At 40.5% G+C, this 19,698-nt stretch overlaps 2 protein-coding genes and 1 pseudogene across 2 annotated transcripts in view; all 3 read left to right on the top strand.

Moving 5' to 3' along the window:
- LOC145501329 (CUB domain-containing protein 2-like) overlaps positions 1–19,097 on the top strand; it is a 48,190-nt gene extending 29,093 nt beyond the window's left edge. Inside the window, exons 4-8 of the mRNA XM_081480824.1 lie at positions 9,708–9,932; positions 13,341–13,497; positions 15,186–15,361; positions 17,525–18,115; positions 18,783–19,097. Coding sequence (XP_081336950.1) covers positions 9,708–9,932; positions 13,341–13,497; positions 15,186–15,361; positions 17,525–18,115; positions 18,783–19,090 — 1,457 coding nt within the window. The 3' untranslated portion in view covers positions 19,091–19,097. The remainder of the gene's footprint in view (positions 1–9,707; positions 9,933–13,340; positions 13,498–15,185; positions 15,362–17,524; positions 18,116–18,782) is intronic.
- LOC145461449 (uncharacterized) lies at positions 3,058–4,219 on the top strand (annotated as a pseudogene).
- Positions 7,483–8,948, top strand: LOC145501522 (uncharacterized). Its single transcript, XM_081480982.1, has 2 exons — positions 7,483–7,801; positions 8,413–8,948. Exons 1-2 carry the CDS (start codon positions 7,564–7,566, stop codon positions 8,730–8,732), a joined length of 558 nt encoding a protein of 185 aa, XP_081337108.1. The 5' UTR covers positions 7,483–7,563; the 3' UTR covers positions 8,733–8,948.
- Positions 19,098–19,698: the final 601 nt, after the last annotated feature.

Consider the following 19,698-nt stretch of genomic DNA (forward strand, 5'->3'; position numbering starts at 1 on the left):
GCTGCCTTTCGAAATCGTTGATGTTATTTTCAACGACTCCTTCGGTGTTGCGCTTACAAGTGAATCGGGACTTCCTTGCAAAAAGTTTAAGCTGTCGATAAAACGCAGACCTCCGACCGAAAATGTGATGTATTTCTCCATGTTGTTGGCGACGCATTTCACCTCTTTCTGCAGCTGCGTCTCTGTAGTTTTGCTTCATCAAAGATTCTGCGCAGAACAAACATGTTTCCTGATTTTTTGCAATCCATTGGTCAATTTTGTCTTTTTCTTTTCTTTCTCTTTTTGGCCCAACAAATTTTATTTTTTTTAGTGCCACGTAATAACAATCTTTGTGACTTTGGCCGCAATAACGGCCTGTGTCATGGTCGCAGACGGGTATTGAGTCTAAGAATTCGTCTTTTATCAAACTTTTGTTACAAATGTGGCAATCTTTTGCTTTTTTTAAAATTTTCCCAGTCCTTCCATGTCATCACAATCGGTTTTGGTGTGGTTAAACTCTCTCTTATTTTCTCCTCTTCCTGCAGAATGTCGCTTAAAAACGTCCCCACCGCGTTCTCGCCCCTGTAAACTTTTGACCCTGAAACTTCACCGTCGCATCTCACAACCATGTAAGAATACCCGCATGCCTCGTACCTTTCGGTCTTCTCTGAGTAGCTTCTTTGCATGCTATCTGGCCCGCGCTCACACCCTTTAATCTTTCTGACTAAAGCCTCAAAGTCCGCATAAATCACGTAGGGCATGCTTTTTGTAGTTTTGGAAGGAAAGGGTGTTTTTCCCCTCCTCTAGCATCACGATCCTTGCCGGCCTGCCGTTCACACCGTTGCAATGTTTTTTGTGACTCACGAGCAAGTCTGCTCTTGAGAAACCGGTTAAGCACAGCATACAATAGTGCTTTGCGTTTCTGTTCTTGCGCTGATCGAATAGCAACGCGCTTTCTCTTTTTACGTAACAATAGTGCTGAATTTTCCCTGACTCAATTAACATTAGGTTTGTCCGCGACACCTTCGCTTCTTTTTTGCTTATCTGATGAACAATCACACAATTGTTTTCCCAGCCAAATACGTTTATTGCGAGTTTTGGGTTTTGTGCCTCGAGCTTTTTTATCTGTTTTACCGGTGTTGGGAAATCGATGCCTACGTAGTTAATACCGTCGTTAACCGGATATTTGCTTGGTCCTTGCGGGTTCTTTCCATCTCTTGGAGGGAATAAAGCGGCTCTGATTGCCCACTTCAGGCATTCGTTGTCTCTGTTTTGCACGTTGATTATTGCTTTCTTTTTTGCCAGTTTGGCTGGAAGTGGCAAATAGGTCCCTCCACGAAGTGGCTGGTAGCGTGCAACATTCACGTACGCGATCTGTATCTTTTCAACTTCCCATCCTGATCCTTTCTCAGACCAGTGTTCTATTTCTCCTTTTGCGGTTTCAATGAATTCATCAAATTTTTGTTTTATCTGTTCCTCATCATTCCTTTTGAAAACGTGCGCTTTGTCGTCTTTAAAATAGTGCTCCATGTATTGCGTTTCGCCGTTTCTTTCTATTGAAAACTTTACTTGTAACCCAAAACTTACTTTAACGCTATTTAACCTTTGGGTTTCTTGTTCAACCAAATCGGTGATCTTTTCTTTATTTTCTCTTGCAAACATTAAAAGATCTTTACTGTTTGGATTCCTTTCGGATATATCTATTCTCCACACACGAAGCCATTCTTGGAAATTGTTTTTGGATATCTGAAACCCGTCATATAATACGGTTAAATCAGGTTCTAACGGTTCGGGTAGGTTTATTTTTTCCTCCCTCGGTATTGGGCCGTAGAACATTTGCAGAACATCTGACGAATATCTTGCGGCAGCCATGTCGGCGTATATACTGTGCATATACTTCTTCAATAGGAAAAAATTTCTGGCACATTTTTGTATATACTAGTGAAGGTGGCACATCCGCGCATATTGATTACAGACATTACATCTTCGCTGGACCCGCGATGTCACCCAATTTTGTTACTGTTTACTGGCCCACGCATGTAAGATGAGGGTTCTGGTAGCAGAAATTGGTTGTCGAAAAATGCGCTCCTATATTTGTTCGCACTTTCGACAACCGCTGGACCGCTCGCGCGATTTTATTGTTATACTGTTTGCATGACACACACACATGTAAGGTGAGGGTTCTGGTCACAGCAGTGATCAAGGGAAGAGAACGGGCAAAATAAGCTTACCACGCTTAACTTCCCGATACTTGTGAGGGAAGTAAAGCGTGGTAAGCTTATTTTGCCCGTTCTCTTCCCCTTGATCACTGCTGTGTCAGAACCCTCACCTTACATGTGTGTTCGCCACCAATAATAGGAGAACTCGAAACCACAATTGAGCGCCAAATAATGCTGGTACCAAAAACCAACCACAGAAACGCAACGATGGTCGAAGAACGACGATTTGAAGCCAAACAAATTCCAAACAGCTTGTGCAATTCAGCGAATCGAGGTAACTGTAAGGGCCAATTTCCAATTCCCTCAGTTTCAATAGGCAAGATTCACTCTAGTTCACTGACTTTAATTCGACTAACACTCCAATAAGACGCTCCTGTTTGCTTGTACATAATTCCATCAATCGTCCGCGTCTTTATCCGTCTTATCGGTCTTATCCGTCGTTACTTCGAGTGAATCGCATACACAACTACTACGTTTGCCGACGTTCGCCATTACATGCACACTCGAAAAGATCACGTGACTTAAACGCGGGAACTAAACCGCGGGAAAAATACATGAACAATACAGGGAACGCAGCAACAGTCTCTAGGTTTTACAATAAACCTCAAGAACTCATTACTGATTCCAACACAAGTGATAACCTTCCTGGGTTTCCAAGTCGACTCAATACGCATGGTGATATCACTCCCGGCAGAAAAGGCCAACAAAATTCTAGACTGTTGTCGCAGTCTGCTCGTTTCTCACAGTATCAAACTGCGAAACCTAGCAAGTTTAATAGGCCTGTTAGAGTCCTCGAGACCAGCCATTTGGAGAGCTCCACTACACTTTCGTCACTTGCAGTCAGATCTGATAAGGGGCCTACAAATGAACCAAGAGTCTTACGATGCTTTAATTGCCCTGTCATCGAGTGCCAGAGTAGAACTTGCTTGGTGGTTGAAACACACCCTCAATGCAAACGGTAGTCCCGTGCACCTTCCTCCGCCGGATATGATCATCACAACTGACGCATCCAAGAAAGGTTAGGGTGCAGTTCATCAATCCCTTTAGACCAATGGCAGATGGTCACAAAGAGAGTCTCTCCAACACATCAATTATCTAGAGCTAAAGGCGTCCTTTTTTGGCTTTACTGAAAAACCTTTCTCAAAGGTAAGTCTCACGTAACCGTATCTCTCCAGCTAGACAACACGACCACCATCGCTTACATCAACAACAAAGGGGGTACACGTTCCCCCAACTATGACTCTGGCCTTAGAGATGTGGGATTGGTGTCAGGAAAGAGACATCCTTTTGATAGCTTCTCACATCCCAGGAAGAGACATCGTCTCAAGGACATGAGCGAGTGGAAATTGGTCCCAACAATTATTCAGCCTTTTCTGCTGAATTGTCAGACGGATCTGTTTGCGAGTCGCCTAACCAACCAACTCGCGGATTACATCAGTTGGAGACCCGACCCGGGAGCCATCCACACAGACGCCCTTACTATAACCTGGGCTCCTCTACGGGGCTATGCCTTCCCCACCCACCCACTCCCCTTCAATCTGATATCCAAAACCCTGACGAAGGTAACAATCGACCAAACGGATCTAATTCTCGTTGCTCCAGTTTGGCAAACCCAGCCCTGGTGGCCGGTTCTGCTGAGACTTCTAATATCTCAGCCAGTGCTGCTACCGAACGATCCAACCCTCTTAACGGACCCGACCGACCTGAACCGAGTTCATCCAATGTATCCTCGCCTTCACTTGGCCGTGTTTCACATCTCTACCAACGTTTCCAAGCTGAGGGTATTGCGACAAACCTTGCCGATCTACTCATCGCAGCTACTCGTATCTCCACCTCGTCGTATCTCTGGACGGCAAATTGATCCTCTTTCGCCATCTATAAGTGACATTCTAATTTTCTCAACAGAACTCTTTAACGAAGGCTTAGCATACCGATCACTTAACGTCCTTCGTTCTGCTATTTCGTCAACTCATCCAAAGATAGACGAGTTTTGCAGTGGGTCAGCATCCTTACGTTACTAGGTTCCTTAAAGGAGCTCTCAATAAACGTCCTCCAAAGCTCAGGTATTCCCATACCTGGAATGTTGATGTTATGATTAAATACATGATTTCTTTGGAAAAAAACAGCACCCTTTCACTTAAAGCTATCTCAATATGAAGTTAGTCACCCTGCTTGCATTAACCTGTCCTGAACGGATTTCCACCTTGGCTTCCCTGGATCTCGGACATTGCAGCGTCCTTCCAGAAGGAGTGTCTTTCAAAATCATCGTCCCTAGAAAAACGGGCAGTGCAGATAAACCAGCGGAAGCATTTTTTGCCCGCTTTGACCAAGACAAGAAGCTCTGTCCCTTAGATTGTTTTAGACAATATCTAAAATTATCCAGGAACGTTCGACCCGTTATCCCGTCTTATCTTCCTGATAAGTTGTTTATTTCATTTAAGGTTACAGTATACCTTCGGTTCGGCAATTTTCTTCAAATTTGGATTTTTGGGTCAAAGTAGTGGTCGAGGAATAATCTCATATTTCCGAAAAAAAAATTTGAAAAAGGCTAAATATGGGCGGAGAAATGGTGGTGTTACGTTTACGCCGGAAGTAAAAGTTTACCTCTTGATTGACAGCCCTATGGCGCGTATGCAATCAAACGAGACGATGTTCGCGGGAATTACCTGTATGGATGTCACGAATTGACTACTTAGTTGATCAGCCTTGTTGTTCTGACTACCCAGCATTTTTGGTATTAGGTGTAACTCTACTAAGTTATAAGTAAACATAGACCACGTTAAAAGCACGGGCCAGTTCGAAAAAGCGAAAGAACGAATGAAAATACATCAATGAGTGAAGAAGCGAAAGTTCGCCACGCGGATGAAGCTATAGCTATCGTATAAGGCGGGCAAAATATTCGTGGTAAGAGAAAAGAAAGGTTCTGTAAAAATTTCGGAACTTGACAGCAATAACAGGGATGTTGACAGAGACTCTTCTGATGAGTCCGATATCGACGAATCGTCGGACTCATTGAGACCATTTGAAATATCATCCATGCACAGTTGACCACACACAGTTGCTTCCTGCGCTTTCTTTTGTTTGTTTTCTTCGCTCAGCCACTCTAGCGTTCGTATCCTTTTTAGTCTTCCCCATTTTGCCAGACCAACTTCAAGAAAAACCGAGCTACACAAAAACTCTCCGCCTTCGGCGTCTTGAACGCATTGCGAAACACAAGTAAGTTTCACCAGGAGGTTAACGGTAGTAAACTTTCCCTACACTGATTGGCTCCGTTTTCTGAGAACTCAGTTGAAGGCGTTTGTGGGCGGAGTTTGTTTGCGAAGTAGAAGATTTTTCTTAGCGCTGTTTTCTCGAATAAATTTTTTCACTTGAAGCAGACACTTTAAAGAGTTATAACTCAAAGAAAATTTGTTCAATAGCCCTCAAATTTGGACAGCAGCTAGTTTAACATATAAACAACGAAAGCTTGTCTAGGAATTGTTAATATAGAAATGCTTTTTCTTCGAAAGCGATTTTTGTACGATCACCCCACATATTTTTATCCTATTTCGAAAATGTTCTGTAACTTTTTACTGCAATTAAATATGCCAAAACGCAGACAAGTTTTTTAACCGCTTTGGGCCCTGAAACCGAGGAAAAAATAAAATTGGCGAAAAACAAAATTCGCTTTGACGTGTAGCTTTCGAAAGGTGATTTGGGCGCTCGCATTTAGTGGTCGTGAAAAAGTCGACATTTTATTTCAAAATTCTTGGTATAGTTTGATAACTAGCTCTATAAGCTTTAATTTGATATAGGGGTTTAAGTATCTACAGCTTAAACTGCACGCGCTACATCGCTTGCACGCGAGACACCCCTGAGGGTATACTGTAACTTTAAACGCCCCACAAACTGGTCTCTTCTACAACGTTAAGGCGTTAGTTACGAACCTTTATAAGTGCAGCAGGAATAGACAGTCAAATTTTTAACGCTCACTCTGTGCGTGGTGCATCTACGACAGCGGCTGCCAATGCATTTGTCCTGCTGTCGACTATCATGTCAATGGCGACTGGTCTTCAATTTTCAGAACATTTTACTATAAATCCTTGTTTACTTCACACTTTGCTACTGGGGTCCTATCCTCAAAGTTGATCTACTTGTAAACTCAGCTATTCTCCTGTTGAGTTTTGATTTATATAAAATATTTATATATATAATTTTAATGTTTTGTTATGTGGAGCCATGTCTGTTTTATTGCTCTTAGCAGCAGCGTTAAAAAACTACCATTTATTGTCTCATGTATTTCGAACGGGGTCTGTGAAATATAATTAGAATTATACTAGGGCCGCGAAGCGGCCTGAAGTTATAATTCAAATTATATGAACAGATGAAGTGAGAAATATATGAGCTTCCCACCCTTCTTCCCACCCTTCTTCCCTCCCTTCTATGGGGTCTCTCTTTTGTCTGTCTATTCCGTGGCGTCAAATAGCCACCGAAGCATCATGGGACCACGAGATCTACAATCATGGACAAAAGTCTTGGGACAAATTTTCACTTTTGGCGCTTTCGCGTACACGCCAGGCGCGAATACAACTTCACCTGCCTAACCTCGCCCCCCAGCCCCCATACAATGTTGAAAACTACTACGTGCAATTTCAACTGATTTTCAACATTGTGTTGGGTGGGGAGGGGGGCCAGCAACCCATTTATAAAGGATATAGCAGCGTTTTCTTCATACTTCAGTTCTAAAACACAGATAATCCGTTACATTACATAAGTGTCCCAAGGACTTTTGTCCACGATTGTGGTCATTTTGACTGTTCGTTGTCTTTTTTTGTCTAAGCCCGCATTAGTTTTAAACAAAACGACTTTAAGAAACCAAGAGCCAGTAAAAGAAAACCATTAAGTATACTTTGAATCTGTGAGCTCGCGGCTTACTACCTTACTATGTCATGTCTTACAGTGCGACTGCACTTCTTTGAGCTGACAACTGGAAATTAGGGAAAATTGAATAATGGCAACAACAATTGTTGACAAAAGATTCCCGACAAATTAGTGATGTATGGACTCTTTAAGCAAGGTGCACGCTGCAGAAAAAAAACAATGTTTTGCAAAGTTTTACTCTTTTAACACTTGGACCGACACTGGCTTTCCATAGGTGATCTTAAAGTAGCAACATTGTAAAATTGACCAGGACCTCCATGGTCTTTTTCAAAACAATGTATTTCGTGTGGTAAATTTCTTAAGTTTGGCTTCGACAAAGCATCAACTGCATCAGCAACTGGCTTGACAAATAACCTGACAGCGTACATCTTTTATGTAATTTCTTATCCTATTAGGTTATGTTTCTATTGGATGCTATAAGGACACAGCAAGTCGTGCAATCCCAATGTTGGAAGGAAAGGATTCTATCTTGGACGGATCTTACTGGCATCGAGTGAGCCCCATTGCCAAGTGCGCCTCGGCTGCAATGAAACGGGGCTACCACATGTTTGCAGTTCAGGATGGTGGCCAGTGTTTCTCTAGTGCTACTGCTCCGCTGACCTTCAACAAATACGGAAAATCTACAGCTTGTTGGTATGGCGGCGAAGGAGGACCTTGGGCCAATGAAGTTTATGTGATCAAAGGTACAGCATTTAAATCACAGCTGCTTCTTTAATCACCTTTATTGGCGCCACAACCTTAAACCAACAACCATGGTAGCTAGTCATTTTGACTGTTCGTTGCCTTTTTTTGTCTAAGTCCCCATCAGTTTTAAACAAAACGACTATAAAAAACCAAGAACCAGTAAAAGAAAACCATTAAGTATACTTTGAATCTGTGAGCTCGCGGCTTACTACCTTACTATGTCATGTCTTACAGTGCGACTGCACTTCTTTGAGCTGACAACTGGAAATTAGGGAAAATTGAATAATGGCAACAACAATTGTTGACAAAAGATTCCCGACAAATTAGTGATGTATGGACTCTTTAAGCAAGGTGCACGCTGCAGAAAAAAAACAATGTTTTGCAAAGTTTTACTCTTTTAACACTTGGACCGACACTGGCTTTCCATAGGTGATCTTAAAGTAGCAACATTGTAAAATTGACCAGGACCTCCATGGTCTTTTTCAAAACAATGTATTTCAGGTGGTAAATTTCTTAAGTTTGGCTTCGACAAAGCATCAACTGCATCAGCAACTGACTTGACAAATAACCTGACAGCGTACATCTTTTATGTAATTTCTTATCCTATTAGGTTATGTTTCTATTGGATGCTATAAGGACACAGCAAGTCATGCAATCCCAATGTTGGAAGGAAAGGATTCTATCTTGGACGGATTTTACTGGCATCGAGTGAGCCCCATTGCCAAGTGCGCCTCGGCTGCAATGAAACGGGGCTACCACATGTTTGCAGTTCAGGATGGTGGCCAGTGTTTCTCTAGTGCTACTGCTCCGCTGACCTTCAACAAATACGGAAAATCTACAGCTTGTTGGTATGGCGGCGAAGGAGGACCTTGGGCCAATGAAGTTTATGTGATCAAAGGTACAGCATTTAAATCACAGCTGCTTCTTTAATCACCTTTATTGGCGCCACAACCTTAAACCAACAACCATGGTAGCTACAATCATGGACAAAATTCAAATTATATGAACAGATGAAGTGAGAAATATATGAGCTTCCCACCCTTCTTCCCACCCTTCTTCCCTCCCTTCTATGGGGTCTCTCTTTTGTCTGTCTATTCCGTGGCGTCAAATAGCCACCGAAGCATCATGGGACCACGAGATCTACAATCATGGACAAAAGTCTTGGGACAAATTTTCACTTTTGGCGCTTTTGCGTACACACCAGGCGCGAATACAACTTCACCTGCCTAACCTCGCCCCCCAGCCCCCATACAATGTTGAAAACTACTACGTGCAATTTCAACTGATTTTCAACATTGTGTTGGGTGGGGAGGGGGGACAGCAACCCATTTATAAAGGATATAGCAGCGTTTTCTACATACTTCAGTTCTAAAACACGGGTAATCCGTTACATTACATAAGTGTCCCAAGGACGTTTGTCCACGATTGTAGGTCCCAGGGCCTTGTAGGTATACCCAAGCCTCTTTTATTGTTTCTTTAGGGGGGTTCGCCCTTCTGTTGGCGTTAAAAAGTGGTTTGAAGCACTAACCGGGAAATTCCTACCATTGATTGTCTCGTATATTTCTCACTTCATCTGTTCATATAATTTGAATTATAACTTCAGGCCGCTTCGCGGCCCTAGTATAATTGTCACTAAATGATTGATCTGTATAGTTTTAGTTTCAAATGAACTTCAAGAAGTACCCCACAAAAAAATTGCTCACGCGCAAGATAAAACAGTGTACAAAGTTGTAAATTCTTACTGGTGTTAGCGAATAATGTACTTTAGATTGAGATTAACACTTTATATGTGATTCTTTAGTCTTTGTATTCAGCGGTCTTGGTTAAGTCAAACCTGGACTATTAATTATTAATCTTAAATAAAATTAATACAGTGCTAACTGAATTCAAACATTACTTCACTAGTGTCCCCCAAGATTGTTTTAGCTGCAGTGGAAGTAGGTCCAGGTAGCAGGGTGCCATGTTCAGCCACTGGAACCCCTCCCATATACATAGCATTGTTACGAAACTTTACAGTGCTGTTGAACACTACAAGCATTGCAAGCAGTAAATTCTACCAGGAAGGTAACTACACCTGTGTGGCCACCAACAAGTATGGAACTGATGTAAAGCACTTCGTAATAAAAGCCGGTAAGAATCAGGAGTTTTTTAAACTATCCCTATGCATACTGAATTGTGACTAGCATTCGACACACACTTATGGTAAGTCATAACAGACGAAGGGAGGGGGTATGTATCCCTTCCCCCGAGGAGGAGACAATCTGTCCCCACGCATTTGTTTCATGTTCATAATCTTTCTGATATGTTCTTATGAAAATGCGACCAAATGTTGTGAATTCATCTGAAGTTTCCATGGAAGCAAATTGCAACGTGACATGTAACGGCATGTGATGGCATAGCAAAGTGATGGTTTTTTTTTATGTCAAGAACGAAAACAGCCAGAAATCAAAATTGAATCCATATATTTTTCATCCTATTTTTCATCCTATCTTTTCATCCTACTTTTGGCGCTTTTGCGTACCCGCCAGGCGCGAATACAACTTCACCTGCTTAACCTCGCCCCCCAGCCCCCATACAATGTTGAAAACTACTACGTGCAATTTCAACTGATTTTCAACATTGTGTTGGGTGGGGAGGGGGGACAGCAACCCATTTATAAAGGATATAGCAGCGTTTTCTACATACTTCAGTTCTAAAACACGGGTAATCCGTTACATTACATAAGTGTCCCAAGGACTTCTGCCCACGATTGTAGGTCCCAGGGCCTTGTAGGTATGCCCAAGCCTCTTTTATTGTTTCTTTAGGGGGGTTCGCCCTTCTGTTGGCGTTAAAAAGTGGTTTGAAGCACTAACCAGGAAATTCCTACCATTGATTGTCTCGTATATTTCTCACTTCATCTGTTCATATAATTTGAATTATAACTTCAGGCCGCTTCGCGGCCCTAGTATAATTGTCACTAAATGATTGATCTGTATAGTTTTAGTATCAAATGAACTTCAAGAAGTACCCCACAAAAAAATTGCTCTCGCGCAAGATAAAACAGTGTACAAAGTTGTAAATTCTTACTGGTGTTAGCGAATAATGTACTTTAGATTGAGATTAACACTTTATATGTGATTCTTCAGTCTTTATATTCGGCGGTCTTGGTTAAGTCAAACCTGGACTATTAATTATTAATCTTAAATAAAATTAATACAGTGCTAACTGAATTCAAACATTACTTCACTAGTGTCCCCCAAGATTGTTTTAACTGCAGTGGAAGTAGGTTCAGGTAGCAGGGTGCTATGTTCAGCCACTGGAACCCCTCCGATATACATAGCATTGTTACGAAACTTTACAGTGCTGTTGAACACCACAAACATTGCAAGCAGTAAATTATACAAGGAAGGTAACTACACCTGTGTGGCTACCAACAAGTATGGAACTGATGTAAAGCACTTCGTAATAAAAGCCGGTGAGAATCAGGAGTTTTTTAAACTATCCCTATGCATACTGAATTGTGACTAGCATTCGACACACACTTATGGTAAGTCATAACAGACGAAGGGAGGGGGTATGTATCCCTTCCCCCGAGGAGGAGACAATCTGTCCCCACGCATTTGTTTCATGTTCATAATCTTTCTGATATGTTCTTATGAAAATGCGACCAAATGTTGTGAATTCATCTGAAGTTTCCATGGAAGCAAATTGCAACGTGACATGTAACGGCATGTGATGGCATAGCAAAGTGATGGGTTTTTTTTTATGTCAAGAACGAAAACAGTCAGAAATCAAAATTGAATCCATATATTTTTCATCCTATTTCGAAAATGTCCTGTAGCTTGAATATGGCAAATCGCAGACACAATTCTTTTAGCGCTTTGGGTCCAGAAACTGAGGGACAAATTAAATAAGCGACAAAACAAAATTCGCCTTGACTCGTAGTTTTCAAAAGATGATTCGGACGCTCGCATTGAGAGGTCGTAAAAGATTCGGCATTTCATATTTTACTTCAAAATTCTTGGTATCTCGTTTTTCGTTAAATTTATTTTACCATTGTTATTATCCGGACCAGTTACAAAATAGTAAAATGAAGATAACAATAACCTACTTTTAAGAAAGCTGTGTAGATTCAATCAAAAACTGTGGTGATATGGTTTAATTCTTAAATACTTTAACAAGAACAACAAAAACAACTTTATTCATACACATAAAAATCTAAACTTAACAATGAGAAAGAATACAAATGGTAAACTGAGAAAAGATTTTACGCAAACTGCAGTTAGCAATATATATTAGCTGGTCGAAACGGGAGGTAAAGAACGTTGCTAGTTACAAATACGATTGTATAGTGCGATTGTAAGCTGTTCCATAGCTCGATCCTGCTGGAAAAAAAAAAAAAAGAAAGAAAAACTTTTCTTTTGTAATCATTGCGGGTTTATAGAAGTGCTAGTTTGCTTTAACTACTCCTAAATCTAATTCATAGACGTCACGTCGCGAAACACATAACCACAGTAGACCTGCGTATTCAGGATTCATCCCGTCTTAAGTCTTATGTATCATTGTAGCTTTCTTTTCCAATCTTTAATGACTGACTTTTCTCCACCCTAATGCCCGGAACCAATCATCGACATTACAGATATTATATATGGGCTAAACGATGGTTGTCAGTTTACATTAAATCTGGCAAAAACTGAGTTCTTGTTAATCGCGTCAAGGCAGACTTTCGGATGGTCGTTCTATTTAAAATAATTAAAGTGCACCTAACTCCCAAAATTATTTCAATAAGCAATGCCTCAACTGTGCTCTGTTCTGTTATAAAGCCGACAGGCAGCAAGAGCAGAAAAGAAGTGAACGGGGAGATACGAACCGAATGACGAGTACTTCTCAGCATTTTTCATTTGTTTTGTTTTTTCGATCGTCTGAAGACAGACCATTTGAGCTGGTTTTTGCTAATTTTGCGTTAGAATTGTACTGTTTAATCGAGAAATTTCTCTTCCGTTACTTATTTGTTTAATAATTATTTACTTTTCTTTGAGCTCAATAGTATAGATCTCTTGCTTAGGTTAAGTAGCTCGCCATTGATAGCTTTGCTAATTGCGAGCTACCAAAGATCTATCATCTGAATTTTTGAAATAAAGTTGTCGAAAGTAAAGCTGGACGCACAAAAATTAAATACATCCTCTCAGTTTCGTTGTCGTTGCTTTCATAGTTACAGAGGGATGGGGTGTGGACAAAATCATGCCCAAGTAAAACAAATAGAAAAATTAAAATCCTTATCATAAGATAAGAGAAGATGTGATGAGTGAAAATGAGATGAAGGATGCTGTGTGTTTTGGTACCTTGAAGAGGCTTTTCAGGCTCTGGAAGGGTTTTGAAACCGAAACAAAAAAGTTAGAGAAATAAATTAAAATTAAATAAATAAGTAAATAAATATATTAATTGACTACTTCCTCAATGGGGCTTTTCAGGGCCAGTGAAAACACACAGTTGCGGGAAATACAACTATTCCGTCGGTGTCAACTGTGTTTTTTTATTCCTTTGCTTTGATACATGCAGGGTGTGGTCCAGTGATTGAAAACACACTCAGAAGTCCCGGATATCCTAACGATTACCCAAATAATACAGATTGCATTTCTTCGGTTCCTATTCCACAAGGCATGGTGATCAATATTACCATTAACGAACTTTACCTGGAGGATAGTATATCTTGCGAGTAAGTACTGATTTTTAGCGTGTTATTAAGTTGTGAGGTCCAGCTACTTGGATTACTTTCTCAACAGAATGCAAAACCTGAATGTGTGAAAGTCGCATCGTAACAAGAACGAAAAATTCTGAAATTAAATTATAGCTGTAAGTTAAAGGGCCCCAGTCAGCCACACCTTGTTTTTTTTTTTTGTTGTTGTTTCTTTTTTTTTTTTGCTATTATATTTTATTCGGAGCATGGTAAAACGAAGGAAATCACTGTGAAACTACTAAAGATAACTTAACATACTGTTGCATGTTGACATGTTGCGACAACATTTTTCCTAGTTTGAAAGTTTTGCTAGTGCGGAAAAGCGAGCAGAGTTGGCGCAGTAGTGAGAGCGCTCACCTCCCACCAATGTGGCCCGGGTTCGATTCCTGCCCGGTGCCTTTTTGGGGTTGAGTTTGTCGTTGGTTCTCGCCTTGCTCCGAGGGTTTTCTCCGTGTTCTCCGGATTTCCTCCCTCCACAAAAACTAACACTCTTAATTCCAATTCCACCAGGATAGAGGACCCGCATGGAACCAGCTAAGGCTGATGTGGCTTTCTCTCTTAATATTGTAATTTATTTTTAACTTATTTATTTACGTTGCGGGAACAACGCAAAATGATGCATGAAATTTAGTTGTGTCGAATTCGTCGGTCATAAAGCAGGAACAAAATGACCCCACTTATAAATGTCACATCGTAAGCACTGCTCTTGCACACTGTCCCCCCTAAAACAAAGAAATGAACCAATATCCTCTTCGTGTGCACCTGCTTGTTTACTGTCCCTGCAACATGGGTCCTATGCGTAGACACGAATGGGCTTGTCCCCACTTCACTTTTAGAGCTTGCCGTACTCTGATTCTATTTAACAGTTAGATTAATTATGAGCTCAAGATTTCTGTGAGGTGATAGTTGATGAGGCTGAATTGTTTTAGCACAATTCTAACTGAAATTAACGCAAATAACGGTTTCCAGTAATTTTTCAACGCATTATTGAACTTTATGCTTTAATAAAATCGCACGCATTGAACTGTCGTTGGTAAATTTGCAGTTATTTACGCGTCCGTTTTTTCACTAATTTCAAGTTATTAAAGTCAAAAAACCGTTAATGTCCTTCTTTTAGTCTTCTCAGGAATTTAATTATCCATTTACATCTAAAATTTCTTCCAAAACTTCAGAAAAACGATAAAAACGTCGCATTTCGTGGACGACCGACAGCCACTGCACTCTAATGGCTGATACTATACGAGTAGCTCAGCCAATCGGATTGCAGCATTTGCATTAGTATACTAGTAGAATTCTACTAATGAATGAAAGTCACTCAACCAAACCACTTGCGATATTTGCATAAGAACACTAGTATAAATTTATTAATTGTGGATAGTTCGACGCAACTTCAATGAGAATGAAGTGAGAAACTACAATAGCAGTCGGTTACACTTACCCACTCTTTAACTCAACTTAACACATTGTAAGAAGTCACACAACTGTTATACACCCGACTGAGGCACATGATTATCAGCTAGGCATGCACAATTCAACCGGATTTCTAATCAGTACTTTCCAGGGTCGTTCGGTTCTCGAGTGCTGGTCAAGGGGAATGAAGAATCTGGTTTCCAGGTTGAAGTTGTTATCGAAAGTCACTTTTTAATTTATGTTTCATTTCTTTGCAGCCGAGATTATTTACAGATTGCCAATGAGAAGAATCGGGTGTTTGGCAAATACTGTGGTCACATGACTGGAAAGACAGTTTTTGTATCTGGACAATACGCCTTCATAAAATTCCACTCAGACAGCAAAAGTCAAAACAGAAGATTTCTGATGAGTTTTTCAGCTGTTGTGCCACCCTGTAAGAAATGACAATTGAATGAAGTTTATGCCTTTATAATTGTCACGATAATTTTAAATCGTGTTAAGACCATACTAACTATGTTAAGACACAGAAGGTAGATATTTCTTAAACAATTATAAAACCAAAATAGAAAAAAAAAGAAACTATAAGGTGTGTTTCTGCAAGAGTAATTGCTGGGGGGAGGGGTGATAGAAATTGATATAGAGAATCAATCAACACAATGAATATCGATCGCTCGATATGTATAGACATAGATAATGACTTTAGAAAACGATAAAAATTTGAATTCTGGAGTTTTGCATCGACATAGCCTCCTTTGAATCAAGTTAAATTTTTGAATGCCCAAAGGAGTTTTTATCTCGAACACGTAAGAAACAATTATCAAACACTTTGCTTCCCTACACAAACTCAAAAGGTCTCTCATTAAATTGTACCAGGTTAAAAAGTACTAGGGTCAAGCTGCTGTCGTCATAGGGCGTTAGTGAAATTTCTTGCCATGGGGTTGCCTGCGCAGCTGGTGAGATTCGTGAGCGAGTGGTTTTTGGTGGGAGATCCGCCATTTTATTCTCACGCGAGCGAAGCCCACGAGCAGAGCGCTTATATGCATGGCCTATTTCCGCCCTGCCACGAGGGAATTCGCTGGCGGCGAAGCCCTGAGTTTCTCCCATAGTTATTGGGAGTCAAACCTTTGGCCTGTGGGTTGTTGGTCCATAGAAACTTTCTGCATATTGCTTAATATGAATGTTGACGAGTTGCATATTTTCAATGAAAGAAAGGTGATGTTACGTTCCACAGTGTGAATACTATGTCCCTCTTGTCTACTTTCTGAAAAACTGAATTTATTAACTAAACAAATTAGAGATTTTCTTGTTAACACTTTCTGTTTCAATCTCAGGTTAAAAAAAAACTCCCAGCGTGTTTCAATGATTTCTGCACAGAAAATACTTGAATTCATAACCATTATACAAGGAAGTCTGATAATCTACATAAAACGGGACAAATTAAGGTGTTTTCATAACAAGAAATAAAATAATTAATATATGGAACACTATTCCACATGAAATAAAACAGTATTTTTCAATAAACATAGTTAAAAATCCCTTTTTTAAAACAGTTTTAACTATCAGAATAATTTTCGCTTATTGCAATTTAATTAGTACTACACAGCTGTCATTACTTGCTTATTCCTCATACCAAATTTCTTAGATATTTTGTCATTAAGGTCATTTAATTATGGGGGGACTACATAATTATTTGTAACACGTAAAGGCTTCTTTAGTGTGCCTCCATGTAAATGGAAAATAAACATATTGCTTGATTGATCAATTGATTGATTGACACACAGAAAAGTCGAGCAATGTTTGTTCCGCAGTATGATTATTTATTCTCAAGGTATTGTTCCAAAAGTTGCATAGGAATATCTATGCTGGGACGACCCCTGCATAAGGTAAACTTAACAACCGTCTTTGCAATGCGTTGTCATCACAATCAAGAACAAGGTGTGTTACTAGATATCCAAACCCATTTCCGCTTTCATGAAAACGATCATACAAGCGATTCAAGACGAATTCTATGCTGTGGCCTAGGTAGCCCTCTAAAGAATCCATTTTTCAGTTGGCAGAGAACAAATTATGGATAAATAATTCATGTATAAGTGCATGGAATCAAGTAACAGCTCATGTAATGTAAGTCGAATTATAGCCTCTATGAGTGGACGAGTCGATGAAACGCCACATCGAAACGATGAAACGCCACATCGAAACGATGAAATACCATAACGAAACGACGAAACGGCAAAACGGCAAACGAAGACAAACAGATGTGGTCAGTGATGAGTCGAACTCGTAAAACGACGAGTCGAAGAGGCCGATGAATCGAACTGACAAGATCACGAGACGAATTCACGGAGCGATGAGTCGACTTCTTAAAACGGCGAGTCGAACTGGACGAGTCGAACTCGGAAAACAACGACTCGACTAGAAGTATCGGTGTGCAGAAACGATGAAACGCCATAACGAAACGACGAGTCGAACATTTTGTCCACGATCTACTTTCATACAAATGGTCAACTCCTCCTGTCCTAAAGAATATTTCTACTGCTATCGTATTTTCTTGTTCTTTGTGACGATGTAAATAATGTTTTTTTTTTCTAATTCGTAGCTGTCGCCTTCTACCCTTTGAATGCTCGCTATAAAGCCGCAGAAAAAGAGAACAGGCAGCCAAAGGGAATCCTGAGAGATGTTGCGATTACAGACGGACCCTACAACGAACCAGGCGGAGCGTACATGTTTTATGGGACTTTTAGCAGCTACATCGAGTTTCCGAATAGAGGGGGCCTGGACACTCGGTTCTCAATCACACTAATGTGCTGGGTTGAACCAGGAGGTCAAGATGGATCACTAATCACATACGGAGGTTCTGAATTGGGAGTCGGGATTGCTGGCGGCAAATTTTATAATCAAATCGTCAAGCAAAGAAATTCTCAAGTACTTACTGATGTAACAACTGCTGAGGTTCTTCCAGCAGGAAAGTGGGTTCATGTTGCAGCAAGTTACGATCACAACACCGGAAATAACTCGCTGTATATCAATGGACATTTCAGTGTCTCGAAAAACATTGGCAAAGGTTATGAGATTGAAACCACCCCGAATGTTTGGATGGGGACTAATACTTTCAAAGGGAAAATCGCGGAGATGAGGGTTTACGATGTCGCACTGAACGAGGCACAGATACAAACATCGATAAGACAAGGTAGCTGCACTTTTCCCGAAATCGTTGTCTCCTCACCCTCTCCGATGATTCCCTTAATTATTGAAGCTCCCATAATTGGACAACCTCGCAAGAGGTAGCAGACACCCGTTTCAGCATCTCGTTTCGCAAAACAACGTCTCATTAGATGACAAAAGAAATGATAAATAGAACCGGAGAATGTACTGAATGTTTGCATGTGCGTCTGCACGCTAAAAGTCACACGCACTAATCATTTTGTAAGGCCATTAAAAGCAACGTCTTGGCCACTTGTTAGAACTCTGTCACGAAAGGACTTCTGGGGAAACAAACTACGTCAGTTTTCTTTCCACCTACCGGTAATAGCTACATTTGCGCTAAACATGAAAGAAATTAGTGTTGTTAAATAGTAATCTATTGCCAAGATCATTTCTTCACTTTAAACTCCATGCACAGTTCATGTTTTATAATTATCTCACACATATCACACGTTTTTGGGTTGTTTTGACCACGCAACTAGACCTTGCTCCACAAATATATATATTTGTGTCAATGTGTCAACTAAAACCATGTTTTGACGTAATCTGTGACTCTATTACAGCAAGATGTGATTTATTTAAAATTAATGTAAGCAGGTATGGTTCAGTCAATGAATATTAAGGGTAAAAGGTTTTTATTTCTAACCGATTAGTTCCACCAATGGTAACATTCCCAGCTGCTCTGTTAGCAATACGAGGAGGCATGCTGTCATGTTCAGCCACAGGAACTCCTTCCATATACACAGCACTGATACGGAACTCTACGGTACTGGTAAATACAACAAACACTGCAACCATCCGTCTGGACAAGGATGGAAACTACACCTGCCAGGCCATCAACCAGTATGGAACTGACGTGAAAGAACTCCAAGTCAATTTCACAAGTAAGAGATTTCTTTCTGGCCTAATCTCTCTTTTCTTGTCAAATAAAGTACAATGCTGGAGAGTCAGTCCCAGGTAAACTTCGAGAAAACGCCCTGTAATGGCCCTCTGGGTCCATTGCGCTAAGCCCCGGTACTACCAAAACCGACTGGTTAGAAAGTATAACTTAAAGTGAAGTTCCATGCGGTCCAAATTGTTATCACACAGTTGCGGTTTCTGACTATTCGTTGGCCATAGCATCTCTTGATTTAACTGTCATCTTATACAGTGATTGCACTTCAGGACATATCTTGAATGCCTTCAATCCTGGCCAAAACGTTTGAGACACTGTTATTTTTCCATAAAAACCGGAATCCAATTTACTCCCCTTCCCCTTCTGGACAAAGCTGGGTATCAGGGGTCAATGAATTACAGAAATGGCCAATCAATTACTGCGAAAAGATTTAATCAAATAACTGAGATAGTACGCGCACTCCCATTGATTGGTCGATAGGTGTATTTAGATGAGCATATGTAAACACGGTTGTGACGTTTTAGATTCGCACATATTTTTAAGAAATATTTTATAAAAGCAATAGAGTACTTTTTCAAGTTTACGTAGCCTCATCTAAACACTTGGGGAGTTGAGAGAATTCTCAAAAGGTTTCCCAACCCTCGACCTGCGTCTCGGGTTTGAGTAACTCCTAT

This window comes from Orbicella franksi, chromosome 1 (assembly GCF_964199315.1).
Source record: "Orbicella franksi chromosome 1, jaOrbFran1.1, whole genome shotgun sequence".
Lineage (NCBI taxonomy): Eukaryota > Metazoa > Cnidaria > Anthozoa > Scleractinia > Merulinidae > Orbicella > Orbicella franksi.